The sequence below is a fragment of the Glandiceps talaboti genome, chromosome 13, assembly GCF_964340395.1.
Source record: "Glandiceps talaboti chromosome 13, keGlaTala1.1, whole genome shotgun sequence".
NCBI classification, from domain to species: Eukaryota; Metazoa; Hemichordata; class Enteropneusta; family Spengelidae; genus Glandiceps; species Glandiceps talaboti.
This window is the reverse complement of record NC_135561.1, coordinates 18,447,059-18,466,602: the sequence shown is the minus strand read 5'-3', so window position 1 is coordinate 18,466,602 and position 19,544 is coordinate 18,447,059. Positions and strand designations below refer to the sequence as shown.

Genomic DNA, 19,544 nt, shown 5'->3' with positions numbered 1-19,544 from the left:
ATAGTAATACATTCCTACTTGCCCTAGATGGCAGCCTAAATAAAGTATCAAAACACAGGTCAACACCTTGATACATGGTCTGCATTATTTCTGACCATAGAGGGCACTGTTCAGTGAAATCATCACCAAGTCTGAATTATTTTTGCAAGTATTCCTATTCCACATGACAGTTTGGGATCATAATGGGTCACATGACAACTACTGGGCATGACATAATCAGTGCACTAGGGAACAACCCCAGTTATGCTGTGTTATTTGGGTTTGGTGGGGCTAATTAATGGACCACAAATGTTGGCAATGTACATGACGTAATCACAGCTTACAGATTATTGTGTTGACAAATTGTTAGCATCCTCAATCAACTACTGGCTCTAACTTCAGTTTGAGCACTGTTGGCATAAGAAGAGATTTGTTTGGCCATAAATGGGGAAATGACTGATATGCATGTTATCATAAGGTTGTTAAATTGCCTGAGTATATATGAGCTGGTTTATAATTCTAAGATAAGACAGGTAGGGTTTTGAATACCATTCATTTAGTGGAGTGGTTAAGTAATGGTCACATAGCAGTTACTGGGTCACTTACTAGCTTCATACTGTCTGTATAAAAGGGGGATTTAAAATTAAATTTAAATAACTGTCATTGTCATAAATGCAAAGTGAAGTGTTTTGAAATGTGTTTAAATTTCTGCAAACTTGGTCTTTCCCAAATAAAGTGAAGTGAAATTGATCTTTTTTGGCAGTTGACATTCACTGGCACCATGGGAAATTGATATTTGTCACTTCTTTTGTTCCTATTCCTGGTGTTTGGCACATCATTAGCATATCTTTACTAGTTATTAACTAGGTAGTGCTCATGAAGCTCCAAATTCAATATTAGCCAAATTTACATAAATGGAAAACAATGTTTAAACTTAAAGCATCCATAATAATCCCTGCATGCTACAAATGGTGTACAACATTCTTTTCAATCTGGTCACTTGGTGGCGCTATCTAATCTAACTGTGATTTGTACACATTCTACTTATTCCAGGCAGTTGAAAATTCTTCAAAGTATTGGGGAACATCTCTTGAATATCAGGTCTTATTTTCATTTCTTTAACGTTACATCTAAGGTTAGGTATCTTGTTTGCATTAGTGATGGTGAAATTGCTGGTTGCTAAGGTTTCAGTGCCAAAAAACTTTGTTACAAATCAACTGAATGAATGAATACAGAAGAAAGTATTCTCATGTCACTGTCAAAATTTCAACGTGATATGTTAATCGCAAAGTCTCATAAACATTCTTTGAAATCTCGGATTTTCGTCATACCTGCATGCAAATCAGACATGATCGTTCCTTCTACATGAAAGTGCATGATTGCATGGTGTCATTTGTTGTAGAAATTTGTTGTTTCAGATAAACATATGTAATTATAACAAAACCCCCATGCCATGTGAGTTCCAGTGTAGGTACTCAGAACCCCATGCCATGTGAGTTCCAGTGTAGGTAGTCACAACCCCATGCCATGTGAGTTCCAGTGTAGATACTCAGGGATATTTGCAATCATGCTTATAGTGTTCTCTGCTGCTTTTTCACTATGTTCATGAAAGTACGACCACAGAGAAAACTACAAGCACTCACCCAAATACCCTGAGTACACCACACTTGCACGTTATGCCATGGGGTTCTGTCATATCATGGAACATACCTTGGTAATCTTCCAGGTAGGCCAGCACTTGGATCAGGAATCCCTCCCCTTGGAAATCCACCCCTTGATGGATCCATCAACATTCCACCTCCAGCATGGAAAGGATCAAGATCTCCTCTTCCGATGTCATATGGATTACTTGGTTCACCCCTGGCAACATAACAGGAGAAAGTATTAGTCTGTGTCATACGGATTACTTGGTTCACCCCTGGCAACATGACAGGAGAAAGTATTAGTCTGTGTCATGTATGGATTACTTGGTTCACCCCTGGCAACATGACAGGAGAAAGTGTTAGTCTGTGTCATGTATGGATTACTTGGTTCACCCCTGGCAACATAACAGGAGAAAGTGTTAGTCTGTGTCATGTATGGATTACTTGGTTCACCCCTGGCAACATAACAGGAGAAAGTGTTAGTCTGTGTCATGTATGGATTACTTGGTTCACCCCTGGCAACATAACAGGAGAAAGTGTTAGTCTGTGTCATATGGATTACTTGGTTCACCCCTGGCAACATGACGGGAGAAAATATTAGTCTGTGTCATGTATGGATTACTTGGTTCACCCCTGGCAACATGACGGGAGAAAATATTAGTCTGTGTCATATGGATTACTTGGTTCACCCCTGGCAACATGACGGGAGAAAATATTAGTCTGTGTCATGTATGGATTACTTGGTTCACCCCTGGCAACATGACAGGAGAAAGTATTAGTCTGTGTCATATGGATTACTTGGTTCACCCCTGGCAACATGACGGGAGAAAATATTAGTCTGTGTCATGTATGGATTACTTGGTTCACCCCTGGCAACATGACGGGAGAAAATATTAGTCTGTGTCATATGGATTACTTGGTTCACCCCTGGCAACATAACAGGAGAAAGTATTAGTCTGTGTCATGTATGGATTACTTGGTTCACCCCTGGCAACATAACAGGAGAAAGTGTTAGTCTGTGTCATGTATGGATTACTTGGTTCACCCCTGGCAACATGACAGGAGAAAGTATTAGTCTGTGTCATATGGATTACTTGGTTCACCCCTGGCAACATGACAGGAGAAAATATTAGTCTGTGTCATGTATGGATTACTTGGTTCACCCCTGGCAACATGACAGGAGAAAATATTAGTCTGTGTCATATGGATTACTTGGTTCACCCCTGGCAACATAACAGGAGAAAGTATTAGTCTGTGTCATGTATGGATTACTTGGTTCACCCCTGGCAACATAACAGGAGAAAGTGTTAGTCTGTGTCATACGGATTACTTGGTTCACCCCTGGCAACAAAACAGGAGAAAATATTAGTCTGTGTCATGTATGGATTACTTGGTTCACCCCTGGCAACATGACGAGAGAAAATATTAGTCTGTGTCATATGGATTACTTGGTTCACCCCTGGCAACATAACAGGAGAAAGTGTTAGTCTGTGTCATGGACTTCACTATCTGTAGAATTTCACAATTTTAATTGGATCAGACAATGTCATGTGACTAAAAGTACTATTGAAACTAATTTCTGTCAGATAGAGGCGCAAAGAGGTATGAAGAACTTTTATTCGAAGTGAAATTCATCTCAAGGTGCATTCTACCTTAGTAATGTGGGAAAATTGATTTGACTTTTAAAAAATGTATACAGACATTGACTTAGGAATTATATGGGTAGTCAATTTAAATTAATTCATCAGTGATCTTTACTTTACTTTACTTTTATTTTTTTCATTTAAAAAAATATCATTTTAAGATAAAGTCACATGATTCCATTAATATTATCTTATTACTATTAGAGGAGCCATAAGAATCAAACAGATTTATTATTTTGTTCTGGACCAACTTTTTCTAAAACCAGAGAACCATTTATCTCACCAAATTTTTAATGGAAACACCACTCCTGGAAATAAAGACATTTTCATACACTGTGAGTTCCGGAGAGTCATGTCATTATTTTACATCACTTACAATTACTTGTGATTTCAGAGAAACATTAAGTCGATCTTGTGCCTTTATAGGGTATCTTTGCTGTGGAGTATTGCATGATGGGAGTCAGTAGAAATAATATATTTATGTTTGCACAATGGATATTCATGAGAGATGTTTTGCAGTGAAAGGAATATGTACTCAGGAGTCATGAATAATGTCATGGTAACACAGAACAGAATATCTATCACTCATTGACTCAAGTCTACATGTCACCTTTCAGATTTAAATTATAAAAACTGTGATCTACAGCTTACCATTCTGGTTGTCTTTCAGCATACGGCCTCCTTGGGGGTCCCACTCTAAGGGGGTCGCTGTGATCAGGTCTTCTATCCTCTCTACTGCTGCTAGGCAACCTATCATCTCGCAATGATGATGTGTATTTCTCTTTCGGTTTCTTAGCTTCATCTTTGTGGAGTTCATTGACAATCTCAGTCTTGAATTGATCTTGAAGTTCTTGTAAGTTTTTGTATGATCTATAAAGAAATCGCATACAATACACATTACAAATGACTATGCATGGATTTGTACAGATTGTGTTGACATAGCAACACCACTATGTTGATCAATACAGGAACAGCACTGGTTGGATATAGCTAAAACATTGGATTGATATAGCAACAACATCAGGTTGATACAGCAAGAACATTGATTGATATAGCAAAAACATCAGGTTGATATAGCAGCAACACTGCGTTGATATAGCAACAACATCATGTTGATATTGCAACAGCATTGATTGATCACAGGGTCCAGAAGGAATACAATGTACATAATTTTTTTCATGATTTACTGGATTTCTAATATCATTATCTTATTTTTGTCGATATTTCAAATAAAATTTTAAATATTGCCATCATAACTTGTTTCCGCTACAGTTTTTTCCTATTTCCTATCAATGCCACTGTCTTATCAGAGTTCAAGTATTAATCTTTGTGTACAGCTAATTCCAGAACTAATGAATGGGTTATTTACCCAATTGACACATTACCAGGACAATGTAAACATTTACCTGGTTGTTGGATTCAGTTCCAGCTAGTGTAACTTAATAAATGACTACTTATTACATCAATGCATAATTCTAGGCAATGTCATCCTTACCTGTTAAAATTGTGAAGATGTTGTGAGTCTGTGTATCTTTCTACTTCAACTGTCAGATTACATACTTTTTCATCTTTTAATCTCTGTGAAGGAACAGTAATAAAACAGAATTGTGTGAGCTTAGTTTCAATACTATACCAACCGTAAACCAAATTTCTGAATTTATTTGGACGAATACAGATTATTATTAAAGTAGGACATGATCAAACCATTATCAGTCATTATATCATGCACAAGCCAGGATCAACAAAAAATATGTGATTTTTTTTTTTTTTTTTTTTTTTTTTTTTTGGGGGGGGGGGGCGCTACCTGTCTACCTGTCATAGAATTTAATTTTGTAAATTGAGACAAAGAAGGTAAAATCTGCTATAATAATTCCCAATCAAAATGATTGAATACAGACAGACTATAGTACATTAACCTAGACTTCCCTCATATCTTTTAGAACTAGAAACCTACATTTATACAGTTGTTTCATTACTTTTGTATTAATTATGAAGGTAAAATCTATCAAAGTTCCCAAATCACTTCCCCAGGGATTCCCAACAAAGTTAATGTACAATATGTATAAATAAACTATATGCAATTTTACCTGATCCCCCTTTTCTGTTACCTAGGTTAATAATAATAATAAATAATAAACATTTATATAGTGCCATATATCCACGACAGTGCTCATAGGTGCTTCACATTTGAAATAAATCAAAAGCTACTGCAATTACAAGTATGGCTGTAAAAAAAAAAAAGGCAACGTTATAATGATTTAAAATGATTTAAAGAGTACATCTAAATCGACTAAATCTAAATAAATGATTGGTAAGAGAGAGGTTATCAAACATTAGTAAAATCACTATTACACTCACCATGACATGTACTAATAATGTATTGTCTATAGGTATAGCTTTCAATAGATGTAGTTCATCACTGTCATTGGGTTGGTACTTTAATGTATAACAGTCCTGAGATGAATTCCAGCCTGGTGGTAACAATTCACTCTTCTTTAATCCATCAAGATTGTCAGGAATCTATAGATGTGAAATAAAACACTTCTTATTGTCAGGAATTTATAGCGAAATAAAACAGTTCTTATTGTCAGCAATCTATAGCGAAATAAAACAATTCTTATTGTCAGGAATCTATAGATGTGAAATAAAACACTTCTTGTCATTTGGCTTCATAGCAAGGTGAAATAACTGTCTCAATCATAGATGTCGCAGAGAGAGAGATCTTTCTGCAGCATCTATGTCTCCATACAAAGCAAAAACTTATCTAAAGGGTGAAAGAAATGAATGACAGATTGCGTGGGATTTTAGTCATACATACATACATACATACATACATACATACTATACATTACATACAAACACACACACACACACACACACACATGATTCATTAGTTGTAATCAAACAATTGAAGAATTAATAAATGTGTGATAATTTGATTGATCAAATGTTATATGAATGAACAATGATGAATACATTATGTGTGCATGACATGTATGTGTAGAGATGCATGTTTTGCAAAATATACATCATGTATACCTGCCAGTCTATGAACAGCCTGTTTACATTACCATCATGATCTGTGTATTTAGCTTTGCTGTATCACAAACTGCTTGTAATGCTAGTATTTAAAGGCAAAATAATTAATTTAGCCACACCCCCAAAAAAAGTTTTCAGCATGCCTGTTTGTGGATGTCACTCCTGTGCTCATCTCAATGAGGGCACATTTACATATTGACTTCATTTGCATATATTCAATTAGGCCGACATATGTTATCACTCCCCATTGCGACCAATCAGTTTGAGTGTGCTTTTCTCAAACTAATTAGTTTGAGCATATGATTATCAATAGTTTGCTGTGGTTAGCAATACAAGTGGTTTGTGAAACAGCAAAGCAAAAAACACATACATTGCATTGTGATGTAAACAGGCTACATGTACATCTATGTAACTACATGTACAAAATGTATCTGCATGGTTAGCTTCTAGCTTGTATGGCTGTGGTGTACATTGCACTCTCATCGAGTGACAACAGTCAGAATCACAGACCCACCACACGCCATGCAAGCTGGCCTTGCGTCTAGCTAACAGCCATATTATACTCATGCAATTCTAACCCGTGTTATACTTTAAAAAATGATGCATTTCCCTTGCTTGTATTATAGACCCTCCACCAAGGCTTGTATATATAATATATGTATGTATATTTTAGCAGGTTCAAAGGTATCAATTACTTATCCCTCACTTAACAACTGTGAATCTAAAGTGGATGCCTATAAAGTACATAGCTGCCACATCCTATCTTCTGAACTGCGTACTCACGGTATTGTCTATATATATACATATTCAATTATTTATCATTATCCCATGTTTTTATATTTCACAGACATGCATATTCTAGTTCATGAGCAACATCATGTATCAGACACATGATGAGTATCTTCAATGAAAACTATTTCAAAACTCCATTCTGATTCCAATTATCTGAAATCTCACGGTAGACTGCTCTTATGAAATATGAACGAAGTACAGGATGTCAAAAGTATTGCAAACATGACAGTGCATAAATTATTTGCAGACATCAACAACCCGGAAGTAGAATGTAAACAAACTTATCGTTAATGCCACGTGCGAAAAAATGATAATCACATTTTCATACCTCCTCCCCACAACCGATGCATTTAAACCCGTTATTTATCATACACCAGTGTAAATAACAAACAACAGCATCGTTGCTAGAAGAAATTTGGTTGGAAATGCTAGCATACAACAACTCCAGCCCGGCCATGTTGTTTTCTTCTAGAACATTTAGACACATTTTCAACGTCTCATTCGTTTATACATTATTTCCATCTGCGTATTCTTTCACCAATACTAATATTTTATTTATATGAATACATAATGCTCACTTGATAATATTCTTCTTCATAATTATCATTTTTAAAGGGAAATAGTGAGCGAATAAAATGCTCATAATAACATATTTACATCTTGCTCGTGGAGGGGATGGAAATGTCACGTGATCTGTCATGGCGTCGAACCTCGTTGGATTTTGGTAATAGTAATACTATTTTAACTGTTTTCAAGGTCTTTACGGACAGATGATCACAACAACCTTCTGCAAACTATATCTCTTGGATTGATGCGTGAAATCAAGGTATTTATTCACCCGATTCAATGTTATTTTGTGCATAAAACGCGATTTTATTTTGCCTGCTAAACTTTAGTCACGTTTATTCGCGACCTCCTGAGATCGGAGATCGCTAAGAATATTGCTGGCAGCAATGTTTGTAAACAACTGTGTGAAATGATTTCTGATTTTGTAGAAACGAGTCTGTAGAGTTTAATGATACCGCCATTGTATGATTATCATAGTTTCTGTGTTAGCTGTTGCGATACTGTACGTGATCAACCGCAACTGAGTCGTGTGGTTGTTTGGTCCTACGGTGTTCGTCGGCGTCCGCCCCCCCCCCCACACACACCACGCCACATACGTACACATACCACACACACACACGCACCGTCATTGTCAACGTATTCACTAAGGTATATACGCGGTGTTTATGTTTTCCAAAGGTTACTTGTGTATATAAGTTTCTTTTATTTCAATCTGCCAGCGAAGGTTTATGCAATCGTTCTGTTCTAAATTTAGCATCCCAGTGATGAGGAAATGGGTACGATGTCGAAGGTTACAGACAGACCCTAGCCTAAGGTCAACCTTCTGTATGAAAAAGTATTTTTGTAGAAATGTGCCAATGGCATGAACAAGTGTAATAGTAAATGGTATCAAATGAAATATTAGATGATTGATTTATCTTTAATGGTGCATTGTACATATACAAATAGGCCTGCACTTTTAATGTATGGCACCCTCGGAACCCCCCACCCCACCCCACCCCACCCCACCCCAGGATGTATGACCAGCATTCTGGTATCTCCCCCCCCCTCCCAAGAAAAAATGAAAAAGGAAAAAAACAAGAAAACAGAAAAGATGCATCACTTTTACATTATTTACAAGAGTATGTTTATAACTCTATGTTCATGATGCTAAATGTAAGATAGACCCCCACAGGAGGGAGAGACAGACAGACAGCCAGACAGACAGACAGACAGACAGTGAGAGACAGATAGACAGCTAGACAGACAGACAGTGAGAGAGAGAGAGAGAGAGAGAAATGGAGAGAGAGAGATGGAGATGTATGGTATACACAACAGTCTACTCCTGCACACACCAGACAAAACAATTAATTCAAAAGTATATGGAGGAAATATTGGAATATTATCGACAATTTGCATGCTGAATGAAAATGAGTGAATAGGAGGAGATTAAATCAGTTTCATGTATAAGGAGAGTCTTATTTAATTCTCTGTTTCTCATGTCCTGAACCAACTCTATATTTTTTCAATCTTTCTCAAAAAAATGTCCTGTATGGCAAAATTAGAAAAAAAATAATATGTCATTGATTGTCAGACGGTGACCCCACCATCACCTTTATTTGCTGAAATTTAGGAAATCTAATAAAATAAATGGTTCAGAGTTTCGTTCTGACATTAATTGTCCTTTCTATGTCATTCAGACTTTTACAATGTCAAGTAGGATTATGAATGGTGATATTTCACAATGTTTTGCTACTGGTGGCACCTCACTCTACATAGGTCACAGCCAATTCCCATTTTGCGTTTATCAATCGAATCGATCACATCTCCGATAGTATGTGCCGTGGCGTGCGGTCCAGTGAAGGTACTCTCGGAAGAGTGAGAGTTGATCGTATGACCATAGTCGCAACATTGCTCTAGATTATTTTGTTTTGAAATGAAATAATCTTCAACATGTACTGATGTGAACACTTATTGTATTTTACTTTTCTTAAATTTTTAACCAACTGACCAACCCATCATTTTGAAGCTGTTACTATGAGAAAGATAGAATTAAGTATGTGTGCACGTGCCCTGAGATATAGATAGACAATGAAAGCTTTTGAAACATGTTGCCAAATACAACTTATTTACATAATTTAAAACAAATTTATGTTTTTAACATTTGCATAAGAAAAGCATTTTGCTACTTTGTTGATAAGTTCAAAAGTGTCTGGCATGCCTGTCTTTTCTGATTTGTAAAATTGTGGTCTCCATTTGTGTGGACAATTTAGAAAGTTACACTTTGAATTATTGCCTTGGTAAGAATAAAATAATAAATATGAACCCAACTGTATTCCAGAAAAAATACATATCTTTTGGCAGTATGTCATTTTCATAAAATATGCTGGAATATTGCAATATTGTAAACCTACTTGTTGTTTATTTCACAGTGGCTAAAAATATTGAATAGAAAATGGCTTAAAATTAAAATGTCGTCTGTACATGAACAATATAACAAGCCTCGAAATTATCTTTTTTTTTCTTTGGTTGTCGTAGTGGGCTACCAATTTCTGAAATTTCTGAAATTGGTAGCCCAAGGATTGTGACCAATAGTCAGGACTATATTCCTGAACTGAAAAAAAAATGTCCTCTATTGGAAATATGTGTGTTATTAAAATACTTTCATGTCCATAAATCTTCCATCCTCATCACTTTAATAATCAGTGGTAGCCTGAGTGGGCTACTACATGTAGCTGCAATTTATGGTAGCCCCATGACAAGTATTGGCATGGGACTGCTGTTAATTTTGAGCCCTGTATAAGCAGTCTCAGTAACGTGCACATTTTAGTTTTTGAAAACTACTAACAGAGAACATAATAACTTTATTACCACATATAAATGCAAAATTGTACAACGGAAATTGGTATAGTTTTGCAGATAAAAGATAAAGTTAATTAAAAGAAAACCACATAAAATAGATATAAGATTATAAACTAAGTCTACTAAACTATTAAAAATCACATCACGTACTTGTCACAAAAACATCTAGGTTTTAATGAATGTATTGACTTGTGATTGTATTCAAAATATTATCACATTTCTCACAAACATCTGAAAAATCACAAATATTGTTACAAACATAACATCTACTTGTTCTGTGACAATGAGTGCTGTAATTTTATTGTAAAGAAATTATGTTGGAGAGCATGCGAGAGGAATGTTCATGAAGATGATTTTTGAACATTTGTTAAAGTCTTCTGTACCAAACACAGACATACATGTACATATTTTTGTGGTATGCATCCAGATATACAGTAAAAATTAGCTAGATATTTTTGTTACTAGAAAATTTTGTGATTTTACAGTCTTCAGCTAGTTCTCAAAATCTAATTTTTTACTAATTACCCAATCTGATTAAAATGCGATGTGGTGAAAGCGGCTGGATGTCTTTCTTTATCACTTTGTATCGTTTGTTTTGTTCTATGTCAGGGCTCGAAATTAACGGTAGCCCCGTGTCATTTGGCTACCAATGTCTGTCTCTGGGCTACCAAATTATGTGAGTGGTAGCCCAATTGGGCTACTAAGTTTTGAATAAAACTGTGACACCCTGACTCCGACACCTTCCCGGGCCGGGGGCCTCCTAGGTCGCAGTCCTGTGGGACGTGTTCTCGCCAAAATTAGCGTCAAAATCTGTGCGTCTTTTCCAAATTTGCATCCACACTACATGTATATCAAATGTACATGAAATACATGTACACTGTACACGCCATTCTTCCGTTCATCGTATACACAGCTTGTACTTCCAAAATGTCACAACAAAACATTTATATGCAACAATATTCTGTATAGCGATTTAATGTTATCTTTCTGTACTTTCAATTTCCCATGGTTGGTTATCACTCTCTGGAAATCTGCTCTCCGGCCCGGGCCCTTCCGGTTCTTCTCGGAGTCGGTGTACAGTACACTCTCGGTACAGCACTGCTGCAGTAACTAAATTCCATAACATTAATGACAGCTTTAACTTTCAACTTGACAGAGACACAGTTGTAATGGTGTTTGATAAAATTTTATGCTGATGAGAACTGTTAACTTGGTATACACCTACAGATTCGTTTATTCTTGAACGATGCCTAAAACATTCCGTGTGTAAACCACGCTCACGCAACCCCTGAGAGCATGCAGTGGTGAATGGTAAATTCACGTAATGCATTCGATCTAGTAGTAGTAGCAAAGCTCAAAAGAAAGTTGAAGTTTTAGTGAGAATGAAATGGTGACATGATGATTTGAATTTATCTGAGTGAAGTTTTCAGCATGGACCGTCTGCTGATGTGGTCTTAGACTCTGTTTGATTATCTCTTCGCCCATGAATGGAAGGGGCTTTGCCGTAATGGCCGTCATGTATTGATACAAATCCTGTCTAACCCGTCTGTTAATAAGTAACCAATCACGTGGATAGATAATGATAACAGCACATAGTTTCTAAACTACCCAAGACGTAGTCTCCACATCAGGAAATGGCCATGGGGCTTATGAAACTGTTTATACGTTTTCCATACGTTGAATCATATTCAAATTTTACAGGTCTCACTGCACCAAGAGATTTAGATAATAGTTACAAGTACGAACTGCGACGACTTGTTTTTTCTTCATTGCAATGAAACCGTACGTAGTAAGCCTCATACGGTCCCTCTTTATGACACGTCCCCAGAGACACATACATGCAAAAAATTGCGTCCCCAATGTCAAATATGGCATGAAATACACACAAATAACGTGTTAACGTGACTCTTAAGTTATTCAATCAATCATCGAATTCAATACATCATATACACAGACACCATTAATTTAGGAATGAATGCATATGGGCTACCAGTCATTGCTCTCGGGCTACCAAATTTAAAAGATGGTAGCCCACCTGGGCTACCAAGAAAAAAAACTAATTTCGAGCCCTGTATGTGATAGGCATGGATCAGATTGCTAATTACTATACTTGTGCATTGTGTTTATGTGCAAGAAGACATTCTCGTCACTACTAATTTGTGTTTTTGTTTTACAGCGAAATAAGCAAAAAGTAAGTCTGTAGGGAAAATTCCAGGTTTACCTCATATGTATGCAAGTCACTCGGTAGGACAGATTTGGGGTATCCATACTGTTACATGTATCCACATCCCTCCCCATCTATCTCTCATCTCCATCTCTCACATCATGCTCGTACATTCCATATTTGCTTTACTATAGTCATAGCATGTATTGACCTATTGACCTCATGCATGTATCATAGTACTACTAGTAGCTTGCCATAACCACTTGTTTTGATTTTTGTTTGGCTTCATCAGCTAGGTAGGGTGCCCCCTATAGGTGAAGTGTTAGGCGAGACAGCCCTGAAGAGAATGCTTGGTAGAGAGCGAGACAGACAGACAGACAGACAGTGAAAGCTGCCCTACAAAATGACTGGCCAAGGAATAGATGATGATTTCAGGTTATTTTTTTATTTTCTGTTTACATAGTCTTCCTTTGTCTGACCTAATTTGAGAAATTCCTGAAATAAAAAGAAACAATATGATTCTTAGATGACAATAGACCATCACCAGTTGTCAAGGTCAAGGGTCGCTGTAGAGCCCTCCATGTTATTAATACAAAATGTAGCATTAGGTTACTGGTATTGACTTGTCAAGCATTGACAGATGCCTTCTGTATTGGGATAGTACCTAGTAGTCTTTCATATTGTCTCTTTCTCTCCATCTCTGGCTCTTTCTCTCACTTTCTCATCTTCCCTTCTCCCTCCCTTTTCCGCTTTCTTTCTCTTTCTCTCACTTTGTTCTTCCTTTCTTCTTCTCTTCCCCACCTCTCTGTTACTGTCTGTTTTTTCTCTGTGTCTGTCTGTCTGTCTGTCTGTCTGTCTTTCTGTCTGTCTTTCTATGTTCTCTGTCTCGGTCTCTCCTACGTATGTGTGTTTGTGTGTGTGTGTGTGTGTGTGTGTGTGTGTCAGTCACATCAGTGCAATTAAAGGTACAGTTTAGACAGGATTATTCAAGATGTAATGCTTGAAAGAATAGAATCATTCCATTTCTCCTTCAATAAACTTCATCCCATGCCTTCTGGTTTACCCCATTAAACCTTAAAAGTCAAAATTGTTTACTGGCTTCATCATAAAAATATAGTGGACTATAGTGAAAATGTCACAGTGTTATACATTTACTGTTATGTTAGTGATTGACAACACATTAACAACACGGCTCTCACCAACTGCCAAGAAATCCATGTAAACACTTTAACAGACTCGTAGAAGTGTCATCATATGTATGTGTTATATGTGGTGTTATGTTTCACTTTAAGAATGTTGTGTTATGTTAAAATGTTATGCTTTGCTTTCAGAATGTCTATTTGATTTCATGATGGTATACATGTAGAATGGTTTGTCATGTCATGTTATAATTCACTTTTATGTAACGTAGAATGTATTGGGTTTTTTTTTCTCTTTAAGTATTAAGTTTATTTCTGAATTTGAAAAGTTTCATACATAACAATACATAATTTCAATTACATACAAAAAATAACCAGTACCTTATAAACTTAATTAACAAAGACATTTAGAGACAAAATATCAAAGGATTTCAAGTAATAGTGACATATTTTGTGAAAGAGCTCTTTCAAGGAGTTCGTTTCTTGCAAACATTGTTGATGAAGCTTCATTGTGAAGGTTACAAGTCCAGTACTTGTGAATTGACCATTTACCAACTAAAATAATAAGATTTGCTAGATTCTCAAAGGTTTGCTTATCCCTCCAACAATTACTTTCAAGTTTAAAGACTATAGACGTAGAATGTAATGTAATGTTATATTATGTTGTGTTGTGTCATGTTATGTTATTTCAGAAATTTACAAAGAACAAGAAATGTTCTGTTTATTCATTTGGTTAGGCCCATTAGTTAAAATTGTTGTAGTTAGTAGTACTTAGTTTTTACATTGCAAAACACATTCCACAAAATAAATAGCTTCAGAGTGGAGTCATTTGCTGGTATTTTGTTCAAAATAAACTTTTGATTAATTCCATGTCATGAAAAAATCCACCAAAGTTTGGCCTAGATATGAAAATAGACAATTCTCTAACTACATGTACATTTAATAAAAGGAACCTCTCTCCAGGAAATAAAGGCATTTTCATAAACTTTGGGTTTTGGAGTCATTTCATGACTTTATATCATCTACCATTACTTATGATTATTCATGACTTTGAGGTGCCTATTTATTTCAGTGTGTATAACATCTCATGAATATTCATTGTTCAACCATGACTATGATCTACCAAGCTGATGACCATTTATGGTCATTTACATAACAATCATATTCATGGTTGAACAATGAATTTGCCAAAATGGCAAACACAAGACATACAAAACTACAGTGAAAACATTGTGAATACAGACATATCATATACATGTGATAGTCACTACAGTGGGCACACCCATCAAAGTATTAAAGTTTCAAATCTCAGTATTGGTATAATGTTTCTCTCTGTCTAGTTTTGATTTTAGCGTCGTATCGGTTTTCAGTTTGTTTTTAGAACGTAATGTATCGTAAGTACATAAGTTGGCCAAGTATATCTTGCATGGTGTAAGGGACGCTGTACTTTCAGGTGACACAGTCTCTAACTTTAAGGTTCTAAGTGGTTGCTTTGAACTGTTTCATATGAAAATGAAATAAGAGTTGGTTATTCCCAATACTAAAGCAGGATGGAACAAGTTTAGCAACTCATTTAACACTCTTCAGGTATTCAGAAATTATGTAAATGACATATGAAGATGACATAATTTTTTGGTTACCAAAAAATTAGGAAATGCCACATTCGTGATAACTAAGAGTCAGTGTATATACATCTAACAACTAACACACTGTATTTAGTCAGATTGGCTTATAGTAGTTTCTGTTTGTTTGATTTATGAGCATTTTACATGTACTAATGTCAGCTGAAAGTGAGACTAAATTAGAATGTAGCCCTATCCCTTCCTAAACTGATTCAAAACTAAACTGAATTGGTACCAGTTTTTTCCCCATGAAAGAACTAAGCAATGAATTTGCATTGAGGAACTGGTTTCAAATTGATTTACTTGAATGGGTTCCAAACCACTCCTGAGGTGGTTTTGAATCAATTCAACTAAAATCGGTTTAAAACTTATTTAGTGCATTGTAGGACAGGAGAACCAATTTTGATTTGATTTTTTTCAAACCGACTCAACATTTCACATGAGGACAGGACTTGCATTGTACCAGTCTCAATCACTGTGATGGAGTTCATAGTTACATTATCTCACTATCTTTTCTGTACAAATTTAGAGTATTCTCTCTTCAATTTCTTAACAGGTATGCTTTCTTGAAGATGTCAGACGGGCTAAATGCAGTTGGTCTCCATGATGATGCTGTTTCTATAGCAACTAGTGCTGTGAGTGGCATCTCAGATAGCATCATCAGTTCATCGCCAAGTGTGATAGTTCAGAGAGTTGATGCAGGCATCCCAACATGGAGCCTAACAGCTGCTGAAGGTCTTGAAGAGGTAAATGTGGTATTCCGTAGTTTTATTAGTCCCCGTGGACGAAGTCCGGAACGGGGACTTATGGATTGGGTTCCGTCTGTCCGTCCGTCCGCCCGCAGCTGTTTCTTGGAGATGCCTGGACCGATTTTTTTCAAACTTGGTACAGGGGCAACATACTATGGCACACATATGCACGTCAATTTGTTTTATGATATGATCCAATATGGCCGCCTAGCAACCATTTTGTTTGCGAATTTTCCCTGTCTAGAGCCATAACTCAGACATGCTTTAACAGATCTCATTCAAAGTTGGTATTAGGACAGTGTTCTATGACATACATGTGCATATTCATTGTTGTCATGATACGATCCAATATGGCCGCCTAGCAGCCATTTTGTTTGTGAATTTTCATGTCCAAAGCCATAACTCAGACATGCTTGAACAGATCTCATTCAAAGTTGGTATTAGGACAGTGTTCTATGACATACATGTGCATATCCATTTTCATTGTGATACGATCCAATATGGCTGCCTGGTAGCCATTTTGTTTGTGAATTTTCATGTCCAAAGCCATAACTCAGACATGCTTGAACAGATCTCATTCAAAGTTGGTATTAGGACAGTGTTCTATGACATACATGTGTATATCCATTTTCATTGTGATACGATCCAATATGGCTGCCTGGTAGCCATTTTGTTTGTGAATTTTCATGTCCAAAGCCATAACTCAGACATGCTTGAACAGATCTCATTCAAAGTTGGTATTAGGACAGTGTTCTATGACATACATGTGTATATCCATTTTTGTCGTGATACGATCCAATATGGCTGCCTGGTAGCCATTTTGTTTGTGAATTTTCCATGTCCAAAGCCATAACTCAGACATGCTTAAACAGATCTCATTCAAAGTTGGTATTAGGACAGTGTTCTATGACATACATGTGCATATCCATTTTCATTGTGATACGATCCAATATGGCTGCCTGGCAGCCATTTTGTTTGCGAATTTTCATGTCCAAAGCCATAACTCAGACATGCTTGAACAGATCTCATTTAAAGTTGGTATTAGGACAGTGTTCTATGACATACATGTGCATATCCATTTTCGTCATGATACGATCCAATAAAGCTGCCTGGCAGCCATTTTGTTTGTGAATTTTCCATGTCCAAAGCCATAACTCAGACTCCATTTTCATCGTGATATGATCCCCCATACCCAACCAATCCTTTATTGTTGGAGGCATATTCCATGTCCAACAAGCACACACAACATATCTAAGTCTGTTTGTTTTAGGTTCACAAATGTTGTTGCGTGATCAGAGTAGTGATAATTCCTTAAAACCCAATTATAGCGGGGACTATGTCATTCTCAATGACTTGTTTTATTTATGAACAAACTTCAATTGATGAATGTGGACAAACTCCTTGACAGCTAGTTACATTTCATTCAACAAACATTTCACAAAATAATGAAAGGAAAGTGTTTCACAAACTGATTTAGAACTTTTTGCTGCAAAAAAGAAAATACATTGCACAAAACAAACACTTTGCTGAAAGAATCTGCAAAGAATCAACTTGCAGCACAAATGCAACATTGAGAGAGAGAGAGAGAGAGAGAGAGAGAGAGAGAGAGAGACAGAGACAGAGACAGAGAGAGAGAGAGAGAGAGAGACAGAGAGAGAGAGAGAGAGACAGACAGACAGACAGACAGACAGACACAGACAGATAGACAGACAGGCAAACAGAGACAGATAGACAAAGACAGACAGACAGACTGACAGAGAGGAGAGATATATACAGACAGATACCCAAAGACAGACAGACAGAGAGAGAGAGAGATATTTCACAACTCTAAGTCTGTCAACATTTGTATAGTTCCAATAACTGCCTCATAACTAGTTTTTTTTGCTGTTCATAAGTTTTGTTATGAACATGCAGTTTAAAATCATAATTTTTTATTAAGTGACACAAAAACTCAATAAAAAAATAACTACCAGCAACTGAAGCATACCTAATTTTGAATAGTATTTACAATTGAAACCAGACAATGAAATTTTCCTGGCTGTAACTGAAGTAGTGTCCTTTCCACAGTACCAGCAGATTGTATTTTTCTTGTATATTGCCCATTTTAGCTTTAGATGTACCATTGCATACTATAAGTAAAATGAGATATGTTGTACAGAGTGCAATGCATAATTTATTGAAATGTGAAATTGAAAATGTTATTTTTATCTTAGACTAGTAGATACAATGGTGAGGGACACATGTAGAGCAGTGTCAAACCATTGAAGTCAAGACAAATCAAGTCTATACCACTATACTAGGGGGTCTAACTCTATTCCTATCCCAGCTTACTCCTACCCGTAACTCCCTAGCTTGAATATATTAGCAGGCAAACACAGTCCAGCACAAACTAAAACTATTATTGTGACATGTTCATACAAGCTATCAACAGATATTGCACTCAGCCTAATCCCTATATATGGAAAGTCATGAATATTATTAATATAGGAAGGCATCTCTGATGATGAATATTTCTCAAATGACTGTATATACAAGTTACAACCTCTCCCCCCCCCCCCCCCCCATTTAGTGTTTATCTTGATTACTGGGTGATCAGGGGTGAACAAATCATTTTGTGAACTGGTGGTCCCCGGACCAGTGCCCTAAAAAATCTAGTGGTCCTGCTGAAAGAATTAGTGGTCCAAGATCCCTTTAATGTGAAACATTAAATCTTACCTATGAATCTGTATATTCAGACGACTTTTTAGCATAGTTATTATATTAACAGTAAGGTACTGGTCCAACGGACCAGACAAGGTAAAATTTGTGTGGTTCGCCAAAAAAAATCGCTAGTCCCGGACCCAGGACCATTGGATTTGTTCACCCCTGGTGATTATATGCACAAAACCAAGGCACCCCTATCAAGTGGGCCACTTGTATAATGTACTATACACAAGAACAGGAGTTTTAGTTTGTGTCTATCTTAGTTTGGCGATAGCATGTTTTCCATAGTAGTATTATGTTGTCAAGTGGGTTCATTGTTGTACAGTCTTGTCTTGATGATATTGAACATTGTGTGTTTTACCTGTGATATCCAGTGTTCTGCCAAGGTGACAAGATAGTGGGGACAAAAGACCCATTGGCTGCGACAAAGTGGCACCATTTAGGCGGGAAGTGTGACTCTAATATGGTATACATACTTTGCATAAATACTATTAACTACTTCATAATTCCATTCACAATAAAAGTTAGTGGTAAACTGTCTTGGAAACAACATTACACATTCTTGAAAAAAATGCAATGAAAACTGTGGTAACTTTATAAAGTCATTTCTTAAGAGGGGGTATTGTTTAGATAAATTGGACAACCACAGCCATAATTGCTTCA

The 19,544-nt window shown here is 36.5% G+C and overlaps 2 protein-coding genes across 2 annotated transcripts in view; one reads left to right on the top strand and one right to left on the bottom strand.

Moving 5' to 3' along the window:
- The window catches only part of LOC144444490 (proteasome inhibitor PI31 subunit-like), a 32,312-nt gene extending 24,758 nt beyond the window's left edge, over positions 1-7,554 (bottom strand). The window contains exons 1-5 of the mRNA XM_078133920.1: positions 7,425-7,554; positions 5,624-5,785; positions 4,761-4,843; positions 3,917-4,135; positions 1,690-1,839 (exon numbers count right to left, since the gene is read on the bottom strand). Coding sequence (XP_077990046.1) covers positions 1,690-1,839; positions 3,917-4,135; positions 4,761-4,843; positions 5,624-5,785; positions 7,425-7,553 — 743 coding nt within the window. The 5' untranslated portion in view covers position 7,554. The remainder of the gene's footprint in view (positions 1-1,689; positions 1,840-3,916; positions 4,136-4,760; positions 4,844-5,623; positions 5,786-7,424) is intronic.
- Positions 7,555-7,795: 241 nt separating this feature from the next.
- The window catches only part of LOC144444491 (uncharacterized), a 36,768-nt gene continuing 25,019 nt past the window's right edge, over positions 7,796-19,544 (top strand). Inside the window, exons 1-2 of the mRNA XM_078133921.1 lie at positions 7,796-7,922; positions 15,986-16,175. Of these exons, the coding sequence (XP_077990047.1) occupies positions 16,002-16,175 (174 nt within the window). The 5' untranslated portion in view covers positions 7,796-7,922; positions 15,986-16,001. The remainder of the gene's footprint in view (positions 7,923-15,985; positions 16,176-19,544) is intronic.